General features: G+C 46.9%; 3 protein-coding genes across 6 annotated transcripts in view; 1 reads left to right on the top strand and 2 right to left on the bottom strand.

The window, feature by feature from the left end:
- Nucleotides 1-232: 232 nt before the first annotated feature.
- ABCG8 (ATP binding cassette subfamily G member 8) lies at nucleotides 233-18,845 on the bottom strand. Its single transcript, XM_059406218.1, has 13 exons — nucleotides 18,680-18,845; nucleotides 14,160-14,261; nucleotides 12,558-12,708; nucleotides 8,657-8,895; nucleotides 7,787-7,919; nucleotides 7,422-7,691; nucleotides 4,843-5,005; nucleotides 4,650-4,733; nucleotides 3,576-3,775; nucleotides 3,068-3,144; nucleotides 2,050-2,317; nucleotides 971-1,098; nucleotides 233-888 (listed from the first exon to the last, which is right to left on the bottom strand). Exons 1-13 carry the CDS (start codon nucleotides 18,740-18,742, stop codon nucleotides 751-753), a joined length of 2,016 nt encoding a protein of 671 aa, XP_059262201.1. The 5' UTR covers nucleotides 18,743-18,845; the 3' UTR covers nucleotides 233-750.
- A 4-nt stretch (nucleotides 18,846-18,849) lies between these two features.
- Nucleotides 18,850-26,980, top strand: part of ABCG5 (ATP binding cassette subfamily G member 5) — a 41,503-nt gene continuing 33,372 nt past the window's right edge. For 2 of the 3 annotated variants that reach the window (XM_059406212.1, XM_059406213.1), the window contains exons 1-3: nucleotides 18,850-19,283; nucleotides 19,913-20,034; nucleotides 25,976-26,295. In XM_059406212.1, the coding sequence (XP_059262195.1) occupies nucleotides 19,138-19,283; nucleotides 19,913-20,034; nucleotides 25,976-26,295 (588 nt within the window). In that variant the 5' untranslated portion in view covers nucleotides 18,850-19,137. The remainder of the gene's footprint in view (nucleotides 19,284-19,912; nucleotides 20,035-25,975; nucleotides 26,296-26,980) is intronic. The other variant, XM_059406214.1, reaches the window with a different exon arrangement.
- Nucleotides 26,204-26,980, bottom strand: part of DYNC2LI1 (dynein cytoplasmic 2 light intermediate chain 1) — a 68,215-nt gene continuing 67,438 nt past the window's right edge. For both annotated transcript variants that reach the window (XM_059406216.1, XM_059406215.1), the window contains one exon: nucleotides 26,204-26,492. In XM_059406216.1, coding sequence (XP_059262199.1) covers nucleotides 26,395-26,492 — 98 coding nt within the window. In that variant the 3' untranslated portion in view covers nucleotides 26,204-26,394. The remainder of the gene's footprint in view (nucleotides 26,493-26,980) is intronic.

Here is a 26,980-nt window from a genome sequence, read left to right as displayed (position 1 = left end):
CAGCACTTACCTTTTGCCCTCCAACTCCTAGGGCTTCCAAAGCTTTCTGACCCCCACATGTGATTCCACCACATGGTACCAATGTAACCTTACTTATTAGCAAACTGAGTTTTTACCTGTTTCCTTGTCTATGAAATGGGATACCACCCACCTCAAAGGGTTGAGAATTGTATACTCTGATCCACATAAATAAAGCATTTTGAGCTATACCTGGTATACAGTAGATGTTCAATAAATTTTTAATTGTTCTGTTTGGCTTTTGGAACCCATGACACACCAAAAGAAAGGATGTCTCAGGTCATTTTCTGTACTGAGAGTGACTTAACACAGAGTTCGGGGGTCCCAGAAGATGAGGTCAAACATTTCGCTAGGCAATATTGTTTCCTCTGGATCCAGTTCTTGCATAGCCTATTCCATTCATACCTAACTTGCTCCCATCCTGCACTGAGTCGCCTATATAAATATATATGAAAAGGAAATAAATTAGCAACACTGTAGGTGTCCCCAGGTTCAGTTTTCACTTTCCCAGGCACTGCAAACTCTGGCCATTGATCTGCAATCCCTTTCTACTGTCTTTATTCTACTGCCATCCTGTGGCCGACCTGTGCCACTGCAATGCTGAGGGCCAGTGTAGCTGAGCTTGCTGTGTGGTCCTCCTGGTGCCCCATGGGGCTCCTTGGGAGGAAGGCAAGGAGTGCAGTTGAAGGGTCTTCTCTAGTCCCCACCAAGAGGCAGAAGCCTGGACATGAATCACCAGTCTTGATCTGATTTCTGTTTGATGAACCTTAGGGCCACGTAGTACAGGATCATGAAGGCACCACCAATGCCAATGAGGATGAGGTAGATGGCGTAGAGCGGGTGTGAGTTCAGGCCCATGGAACTGAGGATCTGGGGACACAGACATCAGTGAGCAACCTGAGAAAACATTCCGACAGGTGTTATCTATTTTTCAAAGGCCTTAGCTACTTACTAGGTCTCCTGGGATAGGGATGGTAAAGTTGCCGACCCCCAAGTGGTAAGTGTGCCCTTTGAACTGAATCTGCATCAGGCCTTCAAAACACCAGCGGAGAAAGGAGACTTTGGAAATCCAAGCAGGCACTGAAGACAGTGAGAGCTATGTTACTCACACAGGCTGGCCACGTGCTCCCTGGGAAGGACTCATGAACACGGGGCTCTGGAGGCTCTGCCCCAAGGAAAGCAAGGTCTCTGAGTTGGAAGGAGGGCGGGGAGAGGCCGAAAGGGCCAGAGTGACAGCTTGGGACATGGGGTGGGGTGGAGGGGGCCACGTAGCTGAGGGTGCATCCCCACATGTTGGATAAGTAACAATTTCAAAGAGTCATTTATGAGGTGTCCCAGCATGGGCTCAGCTTCATGAAGGCAGAGCTGAGAATCTTGAGTCCATGCCCTGATGCCATGATGTACTGAGCCAGGAGCGAGAGGAAGGAACAAGCCCAGCCTGGCTGGTCTGGAGAAGAGAGCAGCCATGGAGATGTGGGCAGGGGCAGACAGTGCCCTACAGAGAAGAGCCACACATGCTCAGATGTGAGTGCATGAAGTGTGCTGGGGACTTCAGAAGAGCAAGGTGGGGGCAACAGGGAGCTAGCCCCCCAGAGGGCCTGAGAAGAGCAGTGACATGGATTTGAACCTTACAAAGTGTCCTCTGCGTGGGAGAGGGTCAAGAGGGACACAGAAGGACCAGGGCCACAGGGACCACTGTGGTGGTCTGAGACCCAACAATAAGGCCAGCCTGGGGGATCAGGCAAGTGGACATTTCAGAAAGATGTGAGAGGCAGAACTGATCTGACTCACTAGAGAATGTGGAGAGTGAGAGAGAATCAAGGGTGACCTCCAGGTATCAGCTGGGGGATAGAAGGTGCCATCTGTACCCTCTCATGGAGTCATTCTTTGACAAGCAGGACAGTTGGCTCCCAGAAAAACCAGGCTCCACTTGGCTCTAAATGGTGAGTTCTCATCCCCAGGTGAAAGCAGGCTTCATCCAGACCTAGAAGGCCTCAAAAAGCTTGAGCAAGGGAGGGGAGCAGGTCTTACCTGTCCACAGATTGTCCAAGCTTATCATGAAGCCCCCAGTGAGGTAGAAGGAGTTGTAGAGAGCGTTGCCAAAGAAGGAGGATGTATGGAATGTGGGGAGCAGGGCGGCGGCACCCAGCGCCATGATCCTACAGCAGAAGACCACCAGCCACACAAGCAGGGAGTGTAGCAGAAAGGGCTCGAGGCTCGGGTGCAGGTTGGCCAGCCAGTAGGTGGGTATCGCATAAATGATGATGTAGATGCAATGCTCCGGAAGCTCCCCTAGAATCTGCAAAGAGTAGCCCTTGCGAGGGTGTGCAGCTGGTGCCTTCACTGTCATTGTTTTTAAACGTTTAAAGATAATAACCCTCAATGATGCCAACCTCCCCTCCCGCTGACCATCAGGCGGTAGCAGGAGGGCCTGTGGGTGCGGGTGTGGGACCCTGAAATGTGAATTCCCTGCTGGTTTCCCTCCGCAGATGCCATGTTTGCCATCTGGGACACTTCAGAGCAGTTTCCCCCAGGGAGGCCATGTGGCCTGGTGACAAATGGCAGTCAGGCATCTGTTCTGTTTCAAGTCCCCACCCTGCCTGCCCAGACCTAACAGCTATGGGGCTTTGAGACTGCATAACTTCTCTGAGCCTCCACTTCCTGGAAATAAGTATAGTAACAGCCAGTCTGCTTCCTGGAGATGTTGTGAAATCAGAGAGGTGAAGTATGCTGGTAGTTTCTTTCTTTTTCTCTTTCTTTCTCTCTTTTTCTCCTTCCTTCCTCCCCCACCCCCCACCCTTTTTTTCCCTAAGGTTTCTGCTGACCAGAAAAGTGTCATTCCTAGTCCCACAGTACCGGTCTTCTGGTAAATGTTTTAAAAACAACATGCCTCTGAAAGTCCCCTAGCAAATGTGACATCTTTAACCCCAGATGAGGCACAGCCCTCTAGTTCAGCAAAATACTTCTCTGGAGTTTTTGTACAATGCAATGTAGCTTTCTCAGACCCCGCCCCCAACCTGGTCACTTGCTCTCAGCCCTGACCAGTCACCTTAGTAAAGAAATAGGGACCAGGAGTGTAGAGACCATCTTCTAGTTCATAGTAAAGCATTGCCCTCTCTGAGTGACCTAAAAAGGGGTAGAAAAGGAGAATGAAAGTGACATTAATTTTCAGTGTTTCTGTTTTTTAATCTCTCTTAGTATAATTATAAATAGTCACATTGACTAAATGTCTTCTATTTTTAAAAAGCAGGCAGAGTTAAACCATCCTAATTTAGATGTTTGTAATTCTGTGATTTGTGCATTGCTGTCAAGTGTAATTCCTGCTATAATAGGAATGCCTAAGACTCCTGGATAATCTGCTTTCATTTGCATACTAATATTAATGTGTGAACATTAAAAACAATCATCACCTTTTGTTTTGCAATCATGGTGAAACTGTTCAGCAAACCCATTCTCCCCAGGAGTGTGGAGGAATATAGGCCAGCTCAGAGGAATGAACAACACCGTGTCTTCTGGCTCTTTCAGGTGTGGGTCACAAGAGAGCAAGCAACACTCACATTTGGCAATGACATCCAGGACCACGTTGAAAGGGATGAGAGCTCCAATCATGAACAAGAGGGCAGCTGTGTCCATGAAGGAGAGCTTGATGGCCCCGTGGCCATAATAGAGGAACCCAATGACCAGGGACATCAGGCAGGCCTCTGCTCCATGGATGAGGAGAGTTGGCAGGTCTCGGAAGTCGTTGAAAATCTGACGACTTAGAAGACAAAAGAGGTGCCAAGGGAACAATATATACCAGCCCTGTCACACTGGCAATGTCATTTAATCTCTGTAAGTCTCTCTTTTCTCATCTGTAGAATGGGAATAGCACTACCCCCTCACAAGGACTGTGAGACTCAAATGAGATCATTGGTGAAAGCATCTGTCTCACACTAGGTACACAATAATTTACTTTATCAACTATCAACTTACTATCAACGTATCAACTGTGCAATTTTACTTAAAGACATTATCTTAAGGAAATAACCAATCAGGTGTGTAAAGAGATATGTACAAGGATTGTTGTCACAGCATTACTTGTCATAGCAAAAGCCTAAAAAAAAAAAAAAAAAAGGAACATGACTATGTTCTTAGCGGGGAAGTGAATCATGGAATGCGAATATTGGAATGCTGAAGAAGACCTAGTCAGATGAAAGGTAGACACCTATTCAATATGAGGCCAAAAACAAAAAAAATGGTTACAGAACAGTATGCAAACTATGATCACATTTACGTATTAAAATGCTGCATGCACAGGAGTATCTGGAAAGAAACACACCAAACATGTGGGTCTAGTTTTTTCTGAGGGCTGATGTGACAGTAACCTTTCCTTTCCACTTGAGTTTCTCCTGTATTGTCTGAATTTTTCACCACAATCCTATGAAATTTTTCCAATCATCTTACTGCCCTCCAGTAAGGACATTTTAATTTTGCTTAAAGAATAAAAGTTGCAAAGAGCATTAGTGGTGGTCTTGGTGACAGTGGTTTTTAAAAATGATGCTACCTGTTGCTTTTTCCTCCAAATTCACTTTAGATAGAAAGGGCTTGTGGGACAGGGTTGGTGGTAGTGGAGTGAAATGGCAGATAATTACCGGATCAGCACGGTGAACTGCTGCATAGAGCCAGGCAGCTCAATGGGAGTTGGGGGCTGGTCGGTGTCCTGGGGGAGGGCCCGGCTGTCAAGAAGAAGGGTGTGACATGGGGTGAGGGCGTGACTGCCTTCTATAAGGAGCCACTTTATATAGCTTATATAGCTCCACCCAGAGCCACCCTGGCTTTCCTTACCTCTCTGGGCAAGTGCCCTCACCCAGCTCCCTTGCCTCGGCTCTCCACAGAAAGTCATCAAAGCCACGAACTTTTTCTCGAAACAAGGCCGCAAGGGACTGAGCCTTCTCTCTGGTGGCCACTTCCTGCTCTCTGCTTTGCCTGTCGATGCTAGTCAAGTCCACTGTAAGGAGAGGATGCGGGGCCATGGGTGGCTGGGTCTCTGTACCTGTTCACAGGTGAGGAGCTTGACGCAAGGCCAGTTCACAATGCTGGTCAGCCTTTGGGGGCTCCAGGACATGCTCTCCACTCTCTGAGAGTGGACCATGAAGTGATAAGCAGAGCAGAGAGAGGCAGAGAGGCACCCAGGGCTGGCCTCCCACCCTGCTGGGCCTGGCCACATCCAATTCAGGGGAAAGCCTGTTGCAGGGGAAAGGTAACACCAGAGGCCCTGTGGGCCCTGGCCCCCATCCCAACACCCAGGCTCATTATGGAGACATCCCTAGAAAAGAACGGAAAGCACTGGACCTTTGGAGCCAAAGGTCATGGCACAATTATGTCCTGGCTCCAACTCCAGCCATTTAAGAAACTTGAGATGAGGACTCAGCCTCCCCGGTGTTCCTGCCCATGGGGAGAAGGTGGGCTGGCCATGAGACAGTTGGGCACTCTGGGAACCAGGAAGTTCTAGTTCTCACTGTAAATTAGTAATTTGGCTCCATCAGCAAGCTGTCTAAAAGGGAAGAGTGTTTTGGCCAGAGGGTGTCCAAGTCTGGACAATTCTAAGTAGAGCTGTTGCTGCTCTGAAGGCTGCTCAACACCCACCTCTGTACTATTTCTGGGGAGCATCTGGGAACCCCAGCCACAGCTCTACTCTCATGGGGCTCCTGTATGTCAGAAAGGCACACCACCCAAACATAACCAGGGCCCTCCTGAGCCCAGTTTTACTCCAGGCCAGAGTGTGGGTCACCTCCCACTATTCCCCCTCTTAACCTCTGTCTCTTCCTTCCTGCCATTTTCATGACATGTCCTAGGGCAGGATAATGTCTAGGAGGAGTCTTGTAAAATGCAATATTCTCCTTAGTGTGTAGGCCTGTAGCTCAGAACACCAGACTCTTTGGGTACTACTAGGCCCTGTACCCCAGATTGGTAGGTGGTAGGCAAGAGCCCCCCCTCCCCAAATGATAACAGTATAAAGAAAAAGGTTTTTTTCAGGTCTGTTGTGGACATTTGGCTTCTAGTAACCCCTCTCTGGGGTTACTGGACATTGCTCCCTTTGGCCAGGATGACAGGTGCCCTGTGAGTTCACACAGTGTGAGTGCACAAGGGCTGCAGGCTGGAGAGAGTGGCCTGTCCTCCTGGGTGGGGGGGGGGGTGGATGTTGGATGCTGGGAGGAGGATGTGGGCCAAGGGCCAGGAGTTAGGATGGGAGGCCAGATACACTGGCTATGAGTCCCAATTTTGCGCCTTACAAGTTCTCTGCAAGGGGTTTAACTTTTCAGGCGTTGATCTTCTCATTTGTAAGGACGGAGATGACCCTGGCAGGGCTGTGAGAGTCCAAGGGAAACCCTCTGGAGCTTGGTGCCTTTGGGACCAGTGTCTACCCTTAAGGACATGGTCCCTGTTGTCATGGTTATTGGTGACGCCCTTGCCACACTGGAGTATCTTGGGAGGAAGCCAGGAGCTCCAGGTGACAAATTAGACAAGCCACAGCTCCCGTCTCCCCCGGTGCTGGTGAAGCTGTGTGGCCTGGCCAGCAGCCATGACACTCCTCAGCATTCAGGATCCACGCATCTGCTTTCAGGTCAGGCACCTATAAAGACAACTGCCTCCCCAGGAATGAAGGAATTGGCTTACCCTATGCTGAGAGCTCAGAACCCCAAGCAGAAAGGCCTCTCTGGGTTGACCCAACAATTTTCCTACCCAGAGATTCACTGACCAGGACCTCCAAATGGCTTTGAGCTCCTGTTCCCTGGGCCCCTCTCTCCCACCCAGTGCCTTCAGGCTCTCTGCCTCTGTGAGGGCACCAGGGCACGGCTTTAAGATTTCCTGGTGGCCTCCTGACCTTGGGAACCCTAAGTTTCCCTACAGAGTCTGAATAAAGACCACAATTCTAGAAACTGGTCCAAACCTTCCTGGATTCTATCTCCTCCAGCCACTGGAATTCTCCTAGGCTTCTTATCCATTGTGCGCAGGAGAAATCTGCTTTTTTTTTTTTTTTTTAAAGATTTTATTTATTTTTATTTGACAGACAGAGATCACAAGTAGCAGAGAGGCAGGCAGAGAGAGAGAGGAAGAAGCAGGCTCCCCGCTGAGCAGAGAGCCCGATGCGGGATTCGATCCCAGGACCCTGAGGTCATGACCTGAGCCGAAGGCAGCGGCTTAACCCACTGAGCCACCCAGGCACCCGCGGAGAAATCTGCTTTATTTGGGCCTTTTGTTTCTAGCATTTGATACTTGGCAAAGGGACACACGTTCTATAGCCGCTGTGCCCGCTCCCCTCCTAGGCCCTGCTCCCCTGAAGCCTCTGAGCTTCCCTCCCGGAATCTCTCCACCAGACCCTGGCGGGGTTCGGTGGGCGGAGGCGCTGCCCGGCAACTCACCGTAGAAGTCGGCAGGGTTGCTGTAGCGAGGACAGGGGTGGCCGATGGCTGTGAAGTACTGCACCATGTGCTGGGCTGCCCCGAAGTAGATGGTGCTGCCGGACGTCATCAGGAGGACCAAATCAAACAGCCTGAAGATGTCCGACCGAGGCTGGTGGAGGGAGATGAGCACCAACCGGTTGCCTTTGGCCAGCCGGGACAGGGTTTTCACCAGGTTGTGGGCCGTGAAGCTGTCGAGCCCGGAGGTGGGCTCATCCAGGATGAGGATTCCTTTCCAGCGGAGAGAGGGGCCTCGTGAGCCAGTGGAACTCCCGCTGGCCGGGCCCGAGCCCGGGGGGCGCCGCGGCCCCACCTCGCGCGCTCACCTGGATTCCACAGCAGCTGCACCCCGATGCTGACTCTGCGCCGCTCGCCGCCCGACACGCCCCTCACGTACGCGTTGCCCACACGCGTGTTGGCGCACTGGCGCAGGCGCAGCTCGGCGATCACGTCGTCCACCTGCGGAGAATGGCTGGCTTCTATTTTTATTTTATTTTATTTTTTTTAAAGATTTTATTTATTTGACGGAGAGAGATCACAGTAGGAGAGAGGAAGGGAAGAGATCACAGAGAGAGGAAGGGAAGCAGACCCCCTGCTGAGCAGAGAGCCCGATGTGGGACTCGATCCCAAGACCCTGAGATCATGACCTGAGCTGAAGGCAGCGGCTTAACCACCTGAGCCACCCAGGCGCCCCGAATGGCTGGCTTTTAGACGCCCCGCGGTGCGCCTGGCTCGGGGCCACGTGGGTGTTGTCCCCCAGCGCAAAGCGCCTGCCCTTCTAAATGGGTTTGTGCGCCAGCCTTCACTGGCCCACGCTGTGTTTGTTCCCGCATTCTTTCCGCTTGTCCTGAGAGGATCCCACGTGCAGGCCGTGGCGCCATGTTGGAAATGTGGCCGCGCCCTGGGGACAGGACAGCTGGGCTCCCTGCCCACCCGGAGGACAGGAGAACAGGTAGATAGAGACGCCTCACACATTCTTCCCTGTGCCATGGAGGGAACTGGCCAGGGCCCGGGCGGCTTACAGAGGGTTGTGGGGGTTTAAAGGTAGCCTGAGGGCCAGGCTGAGCGAACGGTTGGAAGGATGGTGAGCTGGGAGGCTCGAAGTCGACCTGGAGCTGGGCCCTGAGGCAGGGAGGGAGAGTGGGAGAGGGGAAGGATGTCATGATTACTTGGGGTCACCAGGATCAGGTAGTTACCCTTTCGTCGCGCTGAGCCTGAGAGAAGGTTCTGGGCAGGCGTAGCTGGGCAACAAAAGCCAGGGTCTCACGGACGGTTAGGTTAGGGAGCAGCTGGTCGTGCTGGCGCACGTGGGCCACATGCTTCCTCACCAGCTGAGATGTGCTGGGCTGCCCATTGATCCAGATTTGGCCTGACTTAATTTTGCCGCTGTAGTCCCTCCCGGTGATCACGTCCAGCAAAGAGGCGCTCCCACAGCCTGTGAAGCCACCATAGACATTCTGAGAGCAGAGCTGTGGGGGCCAACCTGGAAGCCACGGCAGCCCACACACTCTCCAGCCACCCTGGACTGCTCTGTCCTTGCAGCAGTGACCAGCCCCCAGGGAAAGTGGCACAGCTTTCGGACCCGAATGGGGCAGTCCCAACACCTGGAACTCCAGGCCTCTCACCTGCAGCCAATTTGATACCGTTGAGGCGTTGGAGGCACATGGACGCTGGGGGTTCAAGCCATTTAGCCAGGGGCTGCATGGCAGGAGAGGGCTGGAGGCCTGGCCCTGGCTGCATTTGAAGTAGATGCCTCTTTCCACCTCTAATAAGCCCATTTCTTTATCAAGTAGTACTAGTGTTAATTGCCCCATGAAGCTTAGCCATTTTTGGGTGGTAAAAGTGCCAGCAACCTTTGGCTCAGAAGCTGGCTTTGTGGGAAAGACTAATTTTGGAGAATTAATAGGGTGTTTTAAAAAAATATTTGTTTATTTTAGAGGGAGAGAACGAGTGGGCGGGAGGGCAGGGGGAGAGGGAGGGAATCTCAAGCAGACTCTCAGCTGAGAGAGGAACCCAGCATGGGTCTTGACCTCACAAATAGGGTGTTTTTTAAAAATGCAAAACTGGAACTTACTTTCAGAAATAAGGAGGAAAAAATAGAGGAATAATAGATGAGGACATGATTCTAAAACTAAGCCACAGTATACACGTGTATTTCTCTATATTTGTCTTTCTCCTGTTTTAATCTGTGGTACTTTTTACTCTCTAGAAAAAGTGATCTGTTGCCCTAAGTTAACACCATCCCCCTCTGAGTGACAGTGATTGCTATTGATTTGGGGAAGTGTCTGATTGGATCAGGTTTCCAGAAGCGTTTGATGAGACTCTTTGACAGCCATTTAAGCTGTGAATGCCAGTTGGGCTGTAGCTGTGAGAACACTGCAGACAGCTAGGGATGACGCTCTGCCCCATTCCCCCCATATGAGGGTTTGGTTTCTTTACTATCAGTTTCTTTCAGAGAGCAATTAAAAAAAAAGTTTTTATTTTTTTGAGAGAGAGAGCACAAGCTGAGCAGGGACCCCAACATGGGGCTCCATCCCAGGACCCTGGGACCATGACCCAAGCCAAAATCAGACACTCAACCTACTGAGCCACCCAGGTGCCCCTCAGCAAATTTTGCAACTTGTTTTCAAACAGGGAAGAGCCAATACACAAATGTAACCACATCTCCTTGCCATACACACATGCTTCTTGCAAGAAGCCCCATGCCTCCAGTGCAAAAAAACAAAACTCAAGAAGCCTCCCCACTAATCCTTATGCTTACTGATCAGAGGTTCTCACAGTAGAAAGGGACTTGCATGCCACCTCCAAGTTACACCTCATTCAAGGTCCCTGAGAACATAAGTAGAGTAAAATATTCAGAGAAACCAGAGTGGAGTGCTCTGGTCCTGCTCCCTATCCAGCCTCAGATATTAGATGCAGGATCAGAGATAGCTGGGGACTTTGTCAACATTCATAGGTAAAATGAGATTCCCAATCAGGAGTTCAAAGACCACATTTCATAAACATTTTATGAGAGGTATGAGTGGCCTTTCCAGTGGAGATTGCCTAGTGAAACTGGGCAGACCTGCAGACCAGAAGACAACACCAAAGGCATTCAAGGGCCTTATAAAATAGCAGGAGTCTCCAATTAAATACATTAATTCATTGGAAAACACATTTGTTACTACTACTGATTCTGCAGAAGCAGCCAAAGTATCTGGAGCAACGTTTTTATTTATTATAAATTATGCTGAGCATTCATCCATTCTTTGTTTCATTCTTAATTTCTTTTTTTTTTTTTTTTTTTTTTTTTTTTTTTTTTTTTTAAAGATTTATTTATTTATTTATTTGACAGAGAGAGAGATCACAAGTTAGGCAGAGAGGCAGGCAGAGAGAGAGGAGGAAGCAGGCTCCCTGCTGAGCAGAGAGCCCGATGTGGGACCCGATCCCAGGACTCTGAGATCATGACCTGAGCCGAAGGCAGCAGCTTAACCCACTGAGCCACCCAGGCGCCCCTCATTCTTAATTTCTTAAGCGGAGTAAGAGCCACAGGATGTATAATTGATAAATCTTTCTAAGAAATCATTTAGGGGGATCTGGGTGGCTCAGTTGGTTAAGCAACCAACTATTGATTTTTTGGTTCAGGTTATGTTCTCAGGGTCCTGAGATTGAGCCCCTTGGCAGCAGGTTTCACACTCAGTGGAGAGTTTATTTGAGGTTCCTCCCCCCTCCCCTCTCTCTCAAATAAATAAATCTTAAGAAGAAATCACTTAAATAATTTCAGTCAAATAAACCTGAAGCTAAATAACATTGAGCCTAGAGTCAGAAGTCCTGGAGACTACTCAGTTTCTCTGAACTTCACTTTCCTAAGGGATGCTAACAGCTCTCAGGGCAAGTGTAGTGAGTATTAATTGTGATGACTCTGAGGCTTAGTGGAAGTGCCTCCACAGGGCCCACATATTCCCCAGATTCTCAGTTCATGAAGGAAAAAGCATATAGGACATAAAAACTACCAGGAGTTACCAAAATAAAATTGGCCTATGAAGTGTCTCTTGTTTTCTTGTTCAGATCAGAATTACAGAGGCAGGGCCAAAAGTGGGCAGGACTTGACCTGTGGGTGTTATTTAAGTTACAAAGTGCATTGGCACACATTATCTTATTTGATCTTGGGTTAGATAATAAATAGAATTTCCCTATCAGAAGACTAAAAATTTGGAGATGTTCAAAAGTTCAGTAATCTTTACTTCTGGAAATGATTAATTAAAAGGTATAACATGTTCTCACACCATGTAAGAGAGAAATGCCCTGATCTGGGAATCAGAAGATCAAAGTTCTAGTTCCAACTCTGCATGAAATATATGTTCTTAGGTGAATCACTCACCTTTTCTAGACTTTAGTCTGCCTATTTGTCAAATGAAGGTGTGCATGTGTTGAGGGGAGACAGGAGGATACTCTAGAGATATTGATGACTGAAAAATACTGATAATTTAAAAACCTTCCTTTAAAGAGGCTTCCAAACTGGTAAGGAGAAAGAAAGATAGAATACACTGGAGAGAGTAAATTTGTTCTCCAAGGCTCCATTCACCTTTGGCATTGTATAAGTTTAAGTTTAGCCTGTGGAAGTGACTCTGAGGCACTCCAAGAATCTGAATCTTTGCAATTGTTTGAAGCCTACACTAAGACTTAGAGAGCCTCTCTGAGAAGTGGGAATTGCAGCAGGGGCTGTGCCTACCGGGTCGTAGGGCAACAGTGAGTGAATGTCCCTGGTGGTGGAGGAGTCCCCTGACAAGAACATTGAATTCTGGAGCTGACTGATGATCTTGGAAAGGTTGTTGCTTTGTCTCAATATAGGTGTTAACTAGGGACCAGGCCCTGGCTACCGCTTCAAGAGGCATATTTGTGATTCATAATGATGGCAACTGCCTGAGAGATAGTAAATGGAGGAACTGGGATTTGAATCCAGGTTTGTCTGACCCAGAACCTGTGCTCTCACCCACTCTGCTCTGCTGCTCTACTCATCAGCAAGGGTTCTGTGAGGAGCATCCATCTTTCTGAGGGACTGGTCTGCTTTCCAGGAGAGACCAAACCCATTGCCTCACTATTTGCCCTTAGTGGTACCTGAGCTCCCTATGATGGCCAGCATCTGCCCACTTCTCACTTTGAAGCTCAGGTTTTGGATGCCCAGATCACAAGAATCCTTGTGAGATGTCCAAGGCATCTTGAACTGAGCCAGCTTCTTAAACCAGGGCACCTGGGAGTCCATATCGACCTGTGGGGAAACATTGGAAGGTTCCTCAGAGAGCTGAGTGGTCAGAGGGTTTCAGCAACTTCTATTCACCTCTATATAGGATACACAACAGGTTGAGGGGCCCATGCCCAGGTTCTATCAAGCATGAGTTTGGCGCCTCTGCCGAGACCCTGTGCTGAGAACCTGAAGCTTCTATTTCCAAGTCTGAAATTGAGACATGGGAAGCAAGTACAACAGCAGAACAGAAAGGAAAATACAACATAAAGCAAAATGATGTCTTCACTTAAGGATAATAATTTATTAATGACTTATTAAGGGTTTACCATGTACAAGGCATTGTGTAAATCTCTTTCAAGTTCACACAGCTAATGAGTGGCAGAGCAGAGAAAGGTTATGGTGTGCCTCATTAGCTTGTTCTAACATATATTTACAGGAAGCCTGGGTTGGACCTCTGAGGTTCAGTATTGCATCCCCCTGCATGTTCCATTTGGACCAACTGGGGTCTGCCCCCAGGTGGGTCTGGGAAATGGAAGTCTTGAATCTGACCAGAGGTACACTGAAAGCCTCTGAAAGGCCAGCAGTCCTTGCATTCTGGATGTCTTATTAGTTCAAGGGACAGTATATTTTGCAAACAAATAATAATAAAACGTAAAGTGGTGAAACCTGAAGTCTGTAGAATGGTGTCATGGTATTGTTAATTTCTTAGTTTTGTTTGTTTTCCACTGGGTAATGCAAGATGTTAACATATTAGGGGAAGTTGGGCAAAGGGTATATGGAAACTCTTTACCATTTTTTAAAGATTTTATTTATTTATTTGACAGGCAGATCACAAGTAGTCAGAGAGGCAGGCAGAGAGAGGGGGGAAGCAGGCTCCCCGCTGAGAAGAAAGCCCGATGCGGGGCTCAATCCCAGGACCCTGAGATCATGACCTGAGCTGAAAGCAGAGGCTTAGCCCACTGAGCCACCCAGGGGTCCTTCTTTACTATTTTTGTAAAGTCTAAAATTATTCCAAAATCTGAAGTTAAAAAAAGTTTGAAGTTTTTTTCTCCCCCACAGTTCACATAATTTATGTGTTTTTTTAAAAGATTTTATTTATTTATTTGACAGACAGAGATCACATAGGCAAAGAGGCAGGCAGAGAGAGAGGGGGAAGCAGTCTCCCCGCTGAGCAGAGAGCCCGATGTGGGGCTCGATCCCAGGACGCTGAGATCATGACCTGAGCCAAAGGCAGAGGCTTCAACCCACTGAGCCACCTAGGCGCTCCTCACATAATTCATGTTTTAACAAAGGTCTCGTTCTCTTAGCCTATCAACCTCCAGCTATGTTATGTGTAGTTGAGGGCGTACCTGTACATTCACTCAACATATGAGGCATTAACATGGCCGGCATGGGCTCACCCTTCAGTTCTCACTTTGAGGATCATTTGGCTTTCCCTGCCCACTCCTCCCACTTCTCCTCAGGTGTGCTTCTACCTGGTAGCTGAGATCTTGGACCTCCAAGGTGTTGGACTGGCCACTGTAGGTGAAGTATAGGCTGTTGTCACTTTCGGAGGAGAACAAGCTGTCCTGGAGGCCCTGCTGGAAGACATGACAGGTGAGGGGTTCCTTCAAAAGCTGCTGAGCACTTAAGAGAAAACGGAGGAGACCCAGGAGGTGAGAGCAGCAACTAGTGTGGTTGAGATTGAGAACTGGAAAACATGCATTTGGGCAGGTGGATCCCAAGGGCTATGAGAAAATAGGAGCATCCATGAGGGCGAATTTGTCCTTCCCTGCAGAGGGTGTTTTGGGACTTCTCTCCAGCACAGCTCCTGGCTCTAGAAAACTCAGTCTCAAGATTGGTGGAGCCTGGACCCAGGCAGCCTATGATGGACAAGACTCAGACTCTGGACTGGAGAGAGCTTTGTGAGCTTCTGTGCTCTGGGGGCACCTGAGCTGGGGGCTGGCCTAAAATTTTTTTTTCCTGCGTCTGGCTTATTATCTCCTAATGCCAAACAGAATCCCATGTACCGACATGTGAGAGGAAATAGATATCAAAAAGCTAATGCTCAATATTTGGAAGACACCATCCTTGGAAAAGTTGCATTTTATTCTAATGATGAGTTTAGCACAATACAGCCATTCAGAATGCTATTGGGAGGTTTCAGAAGAAGTCCCTGTCATTGTCATGGTCATCATCATCATCTTGCTGTTGTTGGAGTGATCCTATATTTGTATATCAGTTAAATCAGTGTTTCATGGTATCAGCTGATATCTTTGGTATTAGCCATCAGCAGATCTGAATTCCTTCTATTTTATCAGTTCAATCATTTAAATCATTGAGGTCCCCCAAAAGAACAACCTGTCTAGAAAAGTTTCTATTTTTTTTTTAAAGATTTTATTTATTTATTTGTTAGAGTGAGAGAGAAAGAGCACAGGCAGGCAGAATGGCAGGCAGAAGCAGAAGGAGAAGCAGGCTTCCCGCGGAGCAAGGAGCCTGATGCGGGACTCAATCCCAGGACCCTGGGAATATGATCCAAGCCAACCGAACCACCCAGCCGTCCCAAAAGGTTTCTATTTTTCTATTTTTATTTATTTTTTTATTTTTAAAGATTTTATTTATTTATTTGACAGAGATCACAAGAAGGCAGAGAGGCAGGAAGAGAGAGAGAGGGAAGCAGGCTTCCTGCTGAGCAGAGAGCCCGATACGGGGCTTGATCCCAAGACCTTGAGATAATGACCTGAGCCAAAAGCAGAGGCTTTAACCCACTGAGCCACCCAGGTGCCCCTATTTTTCTATTTTTAAATGCATAACATTTTTCTTTCTTTTTTTTAGTGCAGGATAAAGCGTATTTATTAACAAGTTCCAGTTGACTCCGATCTTTTTCCCAAGAGCTGCTCTTCTCATACTGACGTGTTCTTCAATCAAGCGTCCAGTACTTACTGGGAGCCCATATCACTCTTTTCAGTCTTGGGTTTGGATGTGACAAAGATGGTTTCTGAGAAGCTTAGCTTTTTTTCTTTTTAATTGAGGTAAAATTGGTATATAACATTATATTAGTTCAGGTATACAGCACAACAATTCCAAATTTGTGTACACTGCAAAATGGTCACTACACTATATCTAGTCACCATCTGTCACCATGCAAAGAAGCTTAGGTTTTAATGAATGGGACAGGTGGTTAGGATGGAGCATGACAGGCTAGGTATAGAGGCAAGCTGACCTCAAGCATCCATTCAGGGTACCCATTCAGGGTATATTTACACTGTTTACACAATGCCTACCTGTGCTTTGTGTGAAAATAAACTGACTTATGACTTATGTGAAAATAACATCCAAAAGTCTCTGTCAGACTTCGCTGTAGTAGTGGAGGTCAGAGGTCCTCTGAAAGGATGTTCCAGCCCCAAGAGAAAGGAGGGAAATCAGTATAGGCGATAGTCTATGGCAGCAGCCTCTGAGTAAGTAGTCCCTAGAGTTCGACGGCAGTATGGAAACAACAGACCATAGCTACTTATCTTGTCTGATGTTAGAACTATTACCATAAAGATCCTAATTTATACAGGAAAAAAAATGGGAAAGATGAATGCCTCATTTAGCAGAAGGGCCATCTCTGGGGAACAGAGAAGAATGCAGGAGAGAAGGTTACAGAGAAAGGCGAAGAGAGTGAGCCTCAGAGCTCTTGGTAATTAGTGGTGCGTACGTGAGGGTTCATTATTCTATATTCTGATGTGTCTGAAACATTTTAAAATATGTTTTCCAAGTGAGAGTGAGAGAGCAAGTAGAACTCCAGAATACTTCTGCCACCTTGCCTCTTAGTTGTCAGTACATCTAAGGCAGGAGCTGGCCGTGGAGATGGAGGAGGGCCCAGGGTCTGTGACCTCAAAGATGGAGAAGGAGATCTCTCTTGGGGGAGATTGAGGGCAGCTGAGAAAGGTGCTGCATTCCAGGCAGGTTCAGCTCTGCACCAGCCATCTAGAGACTACCTTCCTGGAGCTGCACAGGCAGGAAAAATTTCAGAGGAAGAATTTGTTGCTGGGTTGGGGGCAGCCTCTGTTCCATTTTGAAATATTTCCTTGGCCCCAGGAAGGATTTATTAGACTCTTCCTGAGGTTTTGACAAATCCTCTGTATTTTTCAAGTACTTAAATATCTATTCAGCTGACATCTTAATCAGTATAACTGTCAGAACATCACTTGAATTTCTGACAGGTGACACCCAAAAAAAGCAAAAGCAGTTTTATTTGTAGGTAACCTGCTTGGCTCCTGCTGGGCTACATTGTAATTTCTCCTTGTATTAACTTCTGATCAAATTCCCGAGTCAGAAGCATAGATTAGAAAGGAACTCTGGGAGCACAGAGCCCAAGTTTCTTATTCTAAGTTGAGGAATCCATGCCCTTGAGTAGTGACGGCGCTGAGGACTCCATGCCTGGTAGAAACATGCAGGGTTTATTCCTGGTTGAGAGGGTGAGCCTGGGCCTTTACTAAAATGGTCAGACCAGATCTCACATATCTTTGCCCTGAGGACTGGGGCCCTCTTGGGCTCTGCTTCTGCCCAGGGACTGAGGAGTCTGTGGGCCAAGGACACTTGCCACTCCAGGCACCCCAGGCCAGAGGGCCAGTTGTCTGTGGGTAGGCAGGATGGTATGACCACATAGGGGTGTGTGAGTCATGAGTAGAGCTAGGGTTGGGCAGAGAAGGGGGAACAGGCTGTAGCTTGGGCTGGGAGCTGGCACCCCTATGCCCGCACATTATAACTGCTGCTCCACAATTTCCTAGAATTTCTGAATTTACACCTGATCTTTCAGGATGTGAGGAAGGTATGTCAAGAAGACAGAAACTGTTTTCAAGTGCTTAGCTTGATTGATAATTTTAAAACCTCTAGACATAAGATATGTAGCCCTCATTCTGTTGTTCCAGATGCCTTAAATGTTGGGGGTAGATTGTCACTTGGAACCTTGAGTAAGAGGATTGGAGAAAAGGAAACTGGAAACAGTAGGCATTCCTGGATGTTGGATTTGGGCATATGTTTGCATTCCATGCTGTGGTGGCCGAATTGTTAGACCTTTTCGGCAGAAAGCGTCCCCAAAGCCACCGCTGACTTTATATCATATTCAGGCCATGAACACTGCAGTCTCAGCCCTAGGAGTCATTTCTTGGCAAGGACCGGCTGTGTTTGCACATCAAAAGTGGCTGTTTGTCATGGCTGCAGAGTGAACTAGGAACGTGCTGGGTAGAAGTCACATCCTAGCAACTCAGGGCCAGACTAGGTGATCTGTGGCCTTCCCTGTTGGGTGTGGAATCCTTAGACCTTCTCGTCTTTCCCTCCTCTCCATGGCAGGCAAAGACAGCAAGCTGGTCTGGGGTGAGGTGGAGATAGAGGGTGGGCTCTGCTCTATTTCCATCTTCCAATTTAGCATCCTGCTTCAAATCCAACCCACACCCTGATTTTAGCCAAAGGCCATTTCTCAAGTAAACATTTCTCATGTAAGATAAGGGTGGAGAACTTGTGCCCCAACCTCTTGTCCCCCTGGCTGCCCTCTGTCCCTTCGCTCTCTCTGGGGTCTTATGTTTGCCTGTTGTAGCCATGTTTTGTGCATAAATTCTCATGTTCCCATAGAAGTCACCTGCCATCCTATCTCAGCAGTTTACAGCAGCGGACTCTGAGCTTGACAGACACACAGATGAAGGAGACACTGCAGAGTCCCTGGTATGTGTGAAAACATTTCTGCATTGGAGTCTCATTCAGAAAAAGCTACATCAGCCCAAGTCACAAACAGGAACATCATTTCCTTGTAGGAGTGTTTCTTCATGTAGGAAGTGACCTCAGAGGCCCCCTACCCACCCCATCCCCTAAATCCCTTCCCCTCAGCCCTTTGATGCCCAGGAAATAGAGTCCTGCTGCCATGTTCTCCCTCTCCTTGTGGTGCTGGTGGAGTTAAAACAAAGTTCCTGAGGGAGGAAAGAAAGGTCCCATTTGCTCCCGCCCCCCATGACTGAGGTGACTGCCCATCACTCACAGAGGCATCCTGGGGAGCAGCCCTGTTCCACAGTCCTCTCTTCTCTGAGGCCTTCTCAGCCATGGGGCCCCGTGGTGTCTGTGCCCCTCTGCTGCAGCTTCCTTTCCACCTCAGTGGCTACCAGACAGCACCAGTGTATTGTCTTTCTCAGGGCTGGGTAGTCTCTGGCCTTGGTTCAGTATGCCTCTCTCCTAGCACTCCTCCCAGGCTGGCCCTCCTACAAACACAGGCTGTGCGTTCTGCCCACTGCCAAGATAGCACACACACTCTGGGTAAAGGTACATCAGATAATGGCATCCGTGGCCAAACTCCAGTCCCACTGTTGGAAAGGTCTGGGGAGGGATACCAGAGCACGGTGAGGAGCAGGCGGGGCAGTGTGTTCCTGGCTCCTTTACTGAGGCTTCTCCGGGGAGAGTCAGGCCACCCCAAAATTTACCTGTTTCTGATGTTTCTTGGCCATGAATGAATTTCCATCTTTGACCCCTATGGGGTCCTTGGGGACCCAAGTAAACAGAGACCCCCAGAACTCCCCAGAGGAGGTTCCCATAGTTGCTTCAAAGCCTCGACACAGCCTGGGCATTCTCCATGTCTCCTACCATGTCAGGTAAGTCCATGCTTCTTTAGCCTACTAGGAGTTTGAAGCTGGGCTTTGTTTGAGTTGTGGTGGTGATCCGAGGTAGGTGGGTCTCTGCTGGCTTTTTTCACTAATGAGGGCAATGTGTGGAGGCTCTGGGCTCCCTCCTTAGTGGATCAGGGTGGAGAGAATGGAGGGAAAGGGCTGCCAGTAGTAAATGAGGAGCAGTGGCAAACGGTCCTTCTCTTGCCCATGGGAAGTCCTGGAAGCTATGCTAGTGAGGCAGCTGTGCTCTGCCTTGTGCCCCTTAATCCCTTCCTGTTGTGTTCTCTGTGTACAGCTGCGCCATGGGGATGGAGAGGGCTTGGGGTAGCCCAGAGTGTAGTGAAGCCTGGCGAAGGAATGCGTGGTCAACTGAAGGAATAAACCATGTCCTGTATATTTTATCTCCCACACTGCCAGAGAGCTGGCATTCAGAGCAGCTCCTGGACAGGGGCTTTACATAGATGATATTTCTTGGTCGCTACCTGCCAGTGTCTGCAGAGAAGGACGCTGAGCCCCAACCATATTTAGGAACCTGTCCAGAGACAGCTAGGATCAGTGCTGGAGGGACAAGGGTCAGGTCCCTTCTGGAGCCCCACACTGTCTTCCCTTTAAAGCCACCAAGCTGGGCCCTGGTGGGACTTCACATCTTGCCGGCAGCGGTGGGACAGGCAGATCCTCAAAGATGTCTCCTTGTACGTCGAGAGTGGGCAGATCCTGTGCATCTTAGGGAGCTCAGGTAAGCTTGGGAAAGAGTTCTTTAAATTTACATCCTCAGGGCGCCTGGGTGGCTCAGTGGGTTAAGCCGCTGCCTTCGGCTCGGGTCATGATCTCAGGGTCCTGGGATCGAGGCCCACATCGGGCTCTCTGCTCAGTGGGGAGCCTGCTTCCTCCTCTCTCTCTGCCTGCCTCTCTGCCTGCTTGTGATCTCTCTCTGTCAAATAAATAAATAAAAATCTTAAAAAAAAAAAATTTACATCCTCAATGAGCATTCAGAAAAGGCTTTCACTTGCTTTGAACATTAAGGAAATAAGTTTAAGTTGTGGCAAGAAAGTTAGAAGTTTGATATTAGAATGAAACCAAATGACATGTCTTCCTGAATAGAATCTGGAACTAATGTGAAGCCTTTAGAGAGATCCTTGGAAAAGAATAAAATCCTGCCTAACATGTCAGATAATTCCTATTTCAGTATAGAAAGTACTCAGCTTGGTGCCTGGCACGTAGGGTGCTCAGTAAACACAATTCCCCTGATCTCTACCCTGCCAAGAGGTAGGATAAGGAATTAAGTAAGCCACAAGGTTGCATGCCCATTTAGTTCTGTATTCATTATTTAAAAAAAAATTACGATGTATTTCCAATAAGCAAGAATAGGAAATAATATAAAGAATGTTTATATAATAATACCCGGTTTTATCAAATCTTTTTTAAAATTTTTTATTTGAATTCAACTTAGGGGTACCTGGGTGGCTCAGTTGGTTAAGTGTCTGACCAGCTCAGGTCATGATCCCAGGGTCTTGGGATGGAGTCCCGAATCTGGCTCTCTGCTCAGTGGAGAGCCTGCTTCTCCCTCTGCCCCTCATCCTGTTTGTGCTCTCTCACTCTTGCTCTCAAATAAATAAAAAGTCTTCAAAAAAAAAAATACATCAACTTAGTTAAAATACCCTGTAAGGCTTTGTCAGATCTTAACATTACACCATAATTGCTTCAGATCCTTTTGGTTTTTGTTTGTTTTTTATTTATTTTTCAGATCCTTTTTGGTTTTAAGGAACTAAATATTACAGACTCCACGAGGCCATCTGTGTGCCCATTTCCCATCTTCTCCTCTTTTCCTGGGATATCTACACTTGAGACTGAATTACAGTTTGTCTTTGTGTCACTGTATTAGCCAGTTATTGTCCTAGGAGGGTCTAGCCTCCAGAGAGGAAGCCCTTTGTGTCAGAGGGCAGTGCTCCATAGGCGTCACAGCTGTGAATCCTCAGCACCTGGAGGATGGGTGCATTGAGTCTGATGAGAGGCTCTGTGTGGACACCACTGGGTCCACTGCTGTAAGTTATCCTGCACAATTTAAGGATGAAAGATTCTTACAAACTGGCTTCAGAGGTGCTTTCTGATTGAGTTCTTGCTTGCACTGGTATTGTTGACATTTACTGGCATTACCCACTTGCATTATTCTCTTGACTATCAGTGTGTAACACAAGTCTATGACAAAAGTCAAGCATGGACAGCCTCGTTTGACCTGGAGAGTTAAATCCCTAGCCTTTCCCCTGCTATAGCAGGTGAAAACTGGGTGACAGTAGTAACATTAAGATTAAATGAGAAGGAATTCTTTGACTAAAACTGTTATACTTTGCTGAGATTTTCTGTTCCTATTTCTAGTTTTTCTTTCTTTCTTTTTTTTTTTTTTTTCAATTTTTATTGGGGGTGGGAGAAGGGCAGAGGGAGAGAATCTCAAGCAGACTTCCTGCTGAGCTTGGAGCCCAACATGGCCCTCAGTCTCAATGACCCTGAGATCGTGATTTGAGCCAAAACCACAAGTTGGACATTTAACTGACTGAGCCACCCAGGTGCCCCCAAACCATTTCTAATATATATATGTACCATAATATCCAGGGCCATTCTAATTTTCCTTTAAGAAGGAGAAAAGCTGAGTTATTCCTGTGATTTGTTTGTTGCCTTCTGTAGGATTAGGATGGTATTATTGCACACAACAAAGAATGAACTCACTTTCTCAGAATGGTGTCCCACAAGCCAGTGTCATGCTTCATGCACATCTTAGGACAGTGGGTTAGAGGTCTTGATCTGGGAGCTCTTGGGCTGGATTCTGATGATGCCTAATCATGGCTTTATGACAACATCTATCATTTTGGATACTGACCATGGATTCATAGTAGACTGTAAGTTCCCCCAGTGGTGGGGGGGGGGCTTTGTCTTTGTTTTTTTGTTGTTTTTGTTTTTTTTCCCTGGTGTAGTCTCAACAGCTAGAACAGGTCTGGCCACATAGAAGGTACTTGGTAAATATTTGTTGAATCACTGAGTGAACAAATCAATTCTATGAATTACTGTTAGTGTTTCAAAAAATGATGATTTCATTGGTGTCCTACCTAATACAAGACTATTTCTGAAATCTTTATCAGTGAGGTAAAAGACTTAGGTACCTGACAAAATGGTGCAATGCAAGTCTGCCTATGGTCACCCAACACTCCAGGGGAGGGTAACTATATTTAACTCAATATTTACTATCAGTTGGGACCTAGACTCTGGGCTGCCTTCTCCTTTGCAGAGGACTATTTAGTTAGAATTTCTGTCCTTTCAGGGAAAATAACCCCAAAGGTCATGGTTTTATTACCCTTCAGGGCATTAACCTTTTGATTTATTTTTTCTTTTTTTATTGTGGTAGAATACACATCAAACTTACCACTTAACTTTTTTTAAAGATTTTATTTATTTATTTGACAGAGAGAAATCACAAGTAGATGGAGAGGCAGGCAGAGAGAGAGAGAGGGAAGCAGGCTCTCCGCTGAGCAGAGAGCCTGATGCAGGACTCGATCCCAGGACTCTGAGATCATGACCCGAGCCGAAGGCAGCGGCTAAACCCACTGAGCCACCCAGGCGCCCCACCACTTAACTATTTTTAAGTGTACAGGTCCGTGGTGTTAAATATATTCACATTGTTGTGCAACCCTCTCCACCATCTATCCCTTTAGCTCTTCATCTTGTAAAATTGAAGCTCTACATTCATTAAGCACTAAGTCCCCTTTCTTCTTGCCTCACCATTATACTTTCTGTCTCTATGATTGATTACTGTCTCATATAAGTGGAATCATATTGTATGTCTTTTTGTGCCTGGCTTATTTCACTTACCATAATGACCTCAGGGTTCATCCATGTTGTAGTCTATGTCAGAATTTCCTTCCCTTTTAAAGCAGAATGAATAGATATTCCATTGATATATGTACCATACTTGCTTATCTGTTCTCCATTAATGGACACCTAAGTTGCTTCCCCATTTTACCTATTGTGAATAATGAAATGAAGATGGGTGGACAAATACCTGTTTGAAAGCTTGTTTTCAGTTCTTTAGTGGATATACCAAGAAGTGGAATTGCTGGGTCATATAGTAATTCTGTTCTTAAATTTTTGAGGAACCTCTCTATACTGTATTCCCATCAACAGTGCATAAGAATTCCAATTTCTCTGCATCCTCACCAACACTTGTTATTTTCCAGTTTTTTGATAGTAGCCATCCTAAAGGGTGCAAGGTAGTATCTCATGCAGTTTTGTCTTCTTTTTTTAGATTTTATTTATTTTTGGGGGAGAATGCGCATGCATGAGAGGGGCAAGCAGAGGGCAGATTCCCCACTGAGCTGGGAGCCCAATACAGGGATCCATCCCAGGATCCTGGAATCATGAACTGAGCTGAATGCAGACACCTAACAGACTGAGACACCCAGGTGCCCTCATTCCAGTTTTAATTTGCAGTTCCCTAAAGCTTATGTGCTTATTGGCTATTCATATATCTTCTTTGGAGAAATGTCTGTTTAAGTTCTTCACCCAATCTTGAATTGGGTTAATTGGGGTTTTTTTGGTTGTTGCTGAGTTTTGGAAGCACTCTATACATTCAGATATTAATCTGATATTAATTAATACCAGATAAGTGATTTGCAAGTATTTCCACCAGCATCCTGTGTGTTGTCTTTTTATACTGGGGACAGTGTCCCTTTTCCTTTTATAAGTTTATTTATTTAAGTAATCTCTATACCCAGTGTGGGGCTCAAATTCATGACCCCAAGATCAAGAGTCACACACTTCTCTAACCAAGCCAGCCAGGCATCCTTGGGGATAGTGTCTTTTGAGGCACAAAATTTTAAAACTTCCATGAAGTTCAGTTTGTCTATTTTTCTTTCATTACCTGTACCTTTTCATGTGATACTATAGGGCATTAACTATTTGCATGTCTAACTTTGCATCATATTTTTGACGGTTTATTTTCCATCGATTATACATGTTAGTTTCTTGTATCCTTTTTCTCCTTGTATTCTTTTTTTGAATGAGCTTTTTCACTCTGCTGGTCCTTTCATTAACGAGTTAATAAATAGTTGAAATATCTTACAAAAAGAGACCTTTTTTTTTTTTAAGGTTTTATTTATTGTAGAGAGCAAGAGAGTGTGCACAGTGGGGAGAGGATCAGAGGGAGAGAGACAAGAAGATTGTGTGTGGAGCACAAGCCCAACACACAGCTTGATTTCACAACCCCGAGGTCACGACCTGAGCCAAAAATCAAGAGTGGACACTTGACTGACTTACCCACCTAGGCGCCCCAAGCCATCTGTGTCTATGTCAAAAGCATCCCAGAACTAAGTGGCTTAAAACAATAAAAATCATTATTACCTCTCAGGATTTCTATGAGTCAGAAATTTGGAAGTGATGTTGGATAGTTCTATCTGGGGTATCTCTTGAGGTAGTAGTGAGAAGTCTGCTGGGCTATAGTCATCTGAAGGCTTGAGCAGGGCTGGAGAATCTACCTCCAAGGTGTCTCCCTTGCATGCTGGCTAGCAAGTTGGGGCTCTGTTGCTCAGTGAGAATGTGTCACATGGGAAGACCAGAAGGCCTAAGAAAGAACCCTGAGTGTCACCCAGAGGATGCTGGGAAGAAGCAGCCAGAACAGAGGGATAAAACCAAGAGGATGAAGTAGCATCAAAGCCAGAGGACAGAGTTTTACAGAGAAAGGCAAGCAATGGTATAAATGCTGTTGAGAGGTCAGCACACAGGAAGGTGCCCACCAGATGTGGCAACAAGGAAGCAACCTTGATGACCTCAGCCAGGTCAGTTTTGATGTTGTGAGGGGATCCAGGCTCCAGGACATTTGGACCTTTCGTCAGAGTGGAGATTGGATCCCAGGAAGGGAAGGCAAGGAAGATTCTATTCAGAACCACATACAAGGCCTAGGATAATGACCAGGAAGTTTCAGAACATGTTTTGAAAGACAGCTCGAATGATACCACATTTCATTTCTTTACAGTCCCCCTCCTCTCTTCCCACCCTGTTGAAGATGCTGGAGCTAACCCTGAGCTTGGTCAGCCATGAGTTAGTTAAGAAAACCACTGCATAGGAGCTTGGCTTCATCTTTGTATCCCTCATGGCAAGAGGCAGTTTCTTTATAATATTTGAACAAAAGATCTTCTCTTCGTTTTGCACAAGTCATCATATCCTTGGTAGAATTCTCTTGCTATCTTTTCAGACAGTTCAGAACCTTCTGCCTATTTCCTCTGTTAATTTAACTTTTTAGTAGCCTGCCAATGCTGGTTCCTGTCTCCATTGACACTCTGGGCTCATGTAGGTTTGTGTCCACTGTGAACAGAAGGGACTGGCTGGTGCCTTGTCCTAATGGTATCACCTAATTTCTAACCCAAGAAAAACCAAACCAGGGGAAAGAAACTGCCTATATTTTCTTTTTCAACTCAAAACAGCTGTAAAAACCCATAAACAGGCAAAGTTCCTCCAGTCCTGACTGGCTTGTCCCTCTCTGACTCAGGAGACAAGCCAGAAAGGCTCATTGGTAGAGTTTGACCCAGGGGGGTTAGGAAAGAGCAAGTTGGTGCTAGACCAACTGAGTATCTGGGGACAGCCCAGCAATGCCTCATGGAGGGAGTCCTCTCTGGCCTTATTTTCTTGTCTCACAGGCTCAGGGAAAACCACGCTGCTGGATGCCATGTCCGGGAGGCTGCGGCGCACAGGGACCTTCCTTGGGGATGTGTTTGTTAACGGCCAGCCATTGCGCAGGGAGCAGTTCCAGGACTGCTTCTCCTATGTCCAGCAGGTGGGTGCTTTCTGGGGACCCTGCCACAGCCACCCACAGCCCGGTCTCAGCCATGCTGACGCCTCCTGCCTCCCTCTCTCGCAGAGTGACACACTGCTGAGCAACCTGACCGTGCGGGAGACTCTATGCTATGCGGCACTGCTGGCTGTGCGCCAGGGCTCCCCGGGGTTTTTCCAGAGAAAGGTGGGTAGCCTTGGGCCTCCTGCGGCCCTCTTAGGGTATCAGCCTATGGGGCTTCACACTCCTGCTTCCGTCTACTTGCCCATTTCTTCCCTTCAGTCTTCATCCCTTTAGTCTAGACCTGTGTTGTCCAGTATGGCAGCCACTGGTCACCTGTGGCTTTGAGCGCTTGACACGTGGCCGGGCCTGACTGAGATGTGCTATGAATGGGAAGTACACACAGAATTTTAGAAACTTAGTCTGAAAAAAGAGAATGTGAAATATCTTATTAATTTTTAAAAGTTGGGGTAAATTGGAAGGGGAGGTGAATCATGAGAGACTATGGACTCTGAAAAACAACCTGAGGGGTTTGAAGTGGCGGGGTGGTGGGAGGTTAGGGTACCAGGTGGTGGGTATTATAGAGGGCACGGATTGCATGGAGCACTGGTGTGGTGAAAAAATAATACTGTTTTTCTGAAAATAAATAAATAAATAATAATAATAATAAAAGATTGAAATAAAAAAAACCTAACTAAATAAATAAATTGCATTTAATTACATCCCTAATTAAAATTGCATTTGCTACATCTCATAAAACAATATTGGTTAACAAGTTTGAAATGGTGTATTTTGGCTGCACCAGGTTAAATATATTAAAATTAATTTCACTTGTTTCTTTCTAAAATGTGACTACTAAAATATTTAAATT

This window comes from Mustela nigripes, chromosome 7, assembly GCF_022355385.1.
Source record: "Mustela nigripes isolate SB6536 chromosome 7, MUSNIG.SB6536, whole genome shotgun sequence".
Taxonomy (NCBI): Eukaryota; Metazoa; Chordata; class Mammalia; order Carnivora; family Mustelidae; genus Mustela; species Mustela nigripes.
This window is presented reverse-complemented; position numbering and strand designations above follow the sequence as displayed.

Bases quoted from the DNA above. Each gene is read 5' to 3' on its own strand.
- ABCG8 (XM_059406218.1), bottom strand. From the start codon at position 18,742: ATGGCTGAGAAGGCCTCAGAGAAGAGAGGACTGTGGAACAGGGCTGCT. The intron at 14,262-18,679 runs GTGAGTGATGGG...GTCTTCCAGCAG, and splicing joins CTGCTCCCCAGGATGCCTCT to GGCCTCCAGGACAGCTTGTT. The intron at 8,896-12,557 runs GTACCACTAAGG...GTGGCTTCACAG, and splicing joins GGCCATCATAGGGAGCTCAG to GCTGTGGGAGCGCCTCTTTG.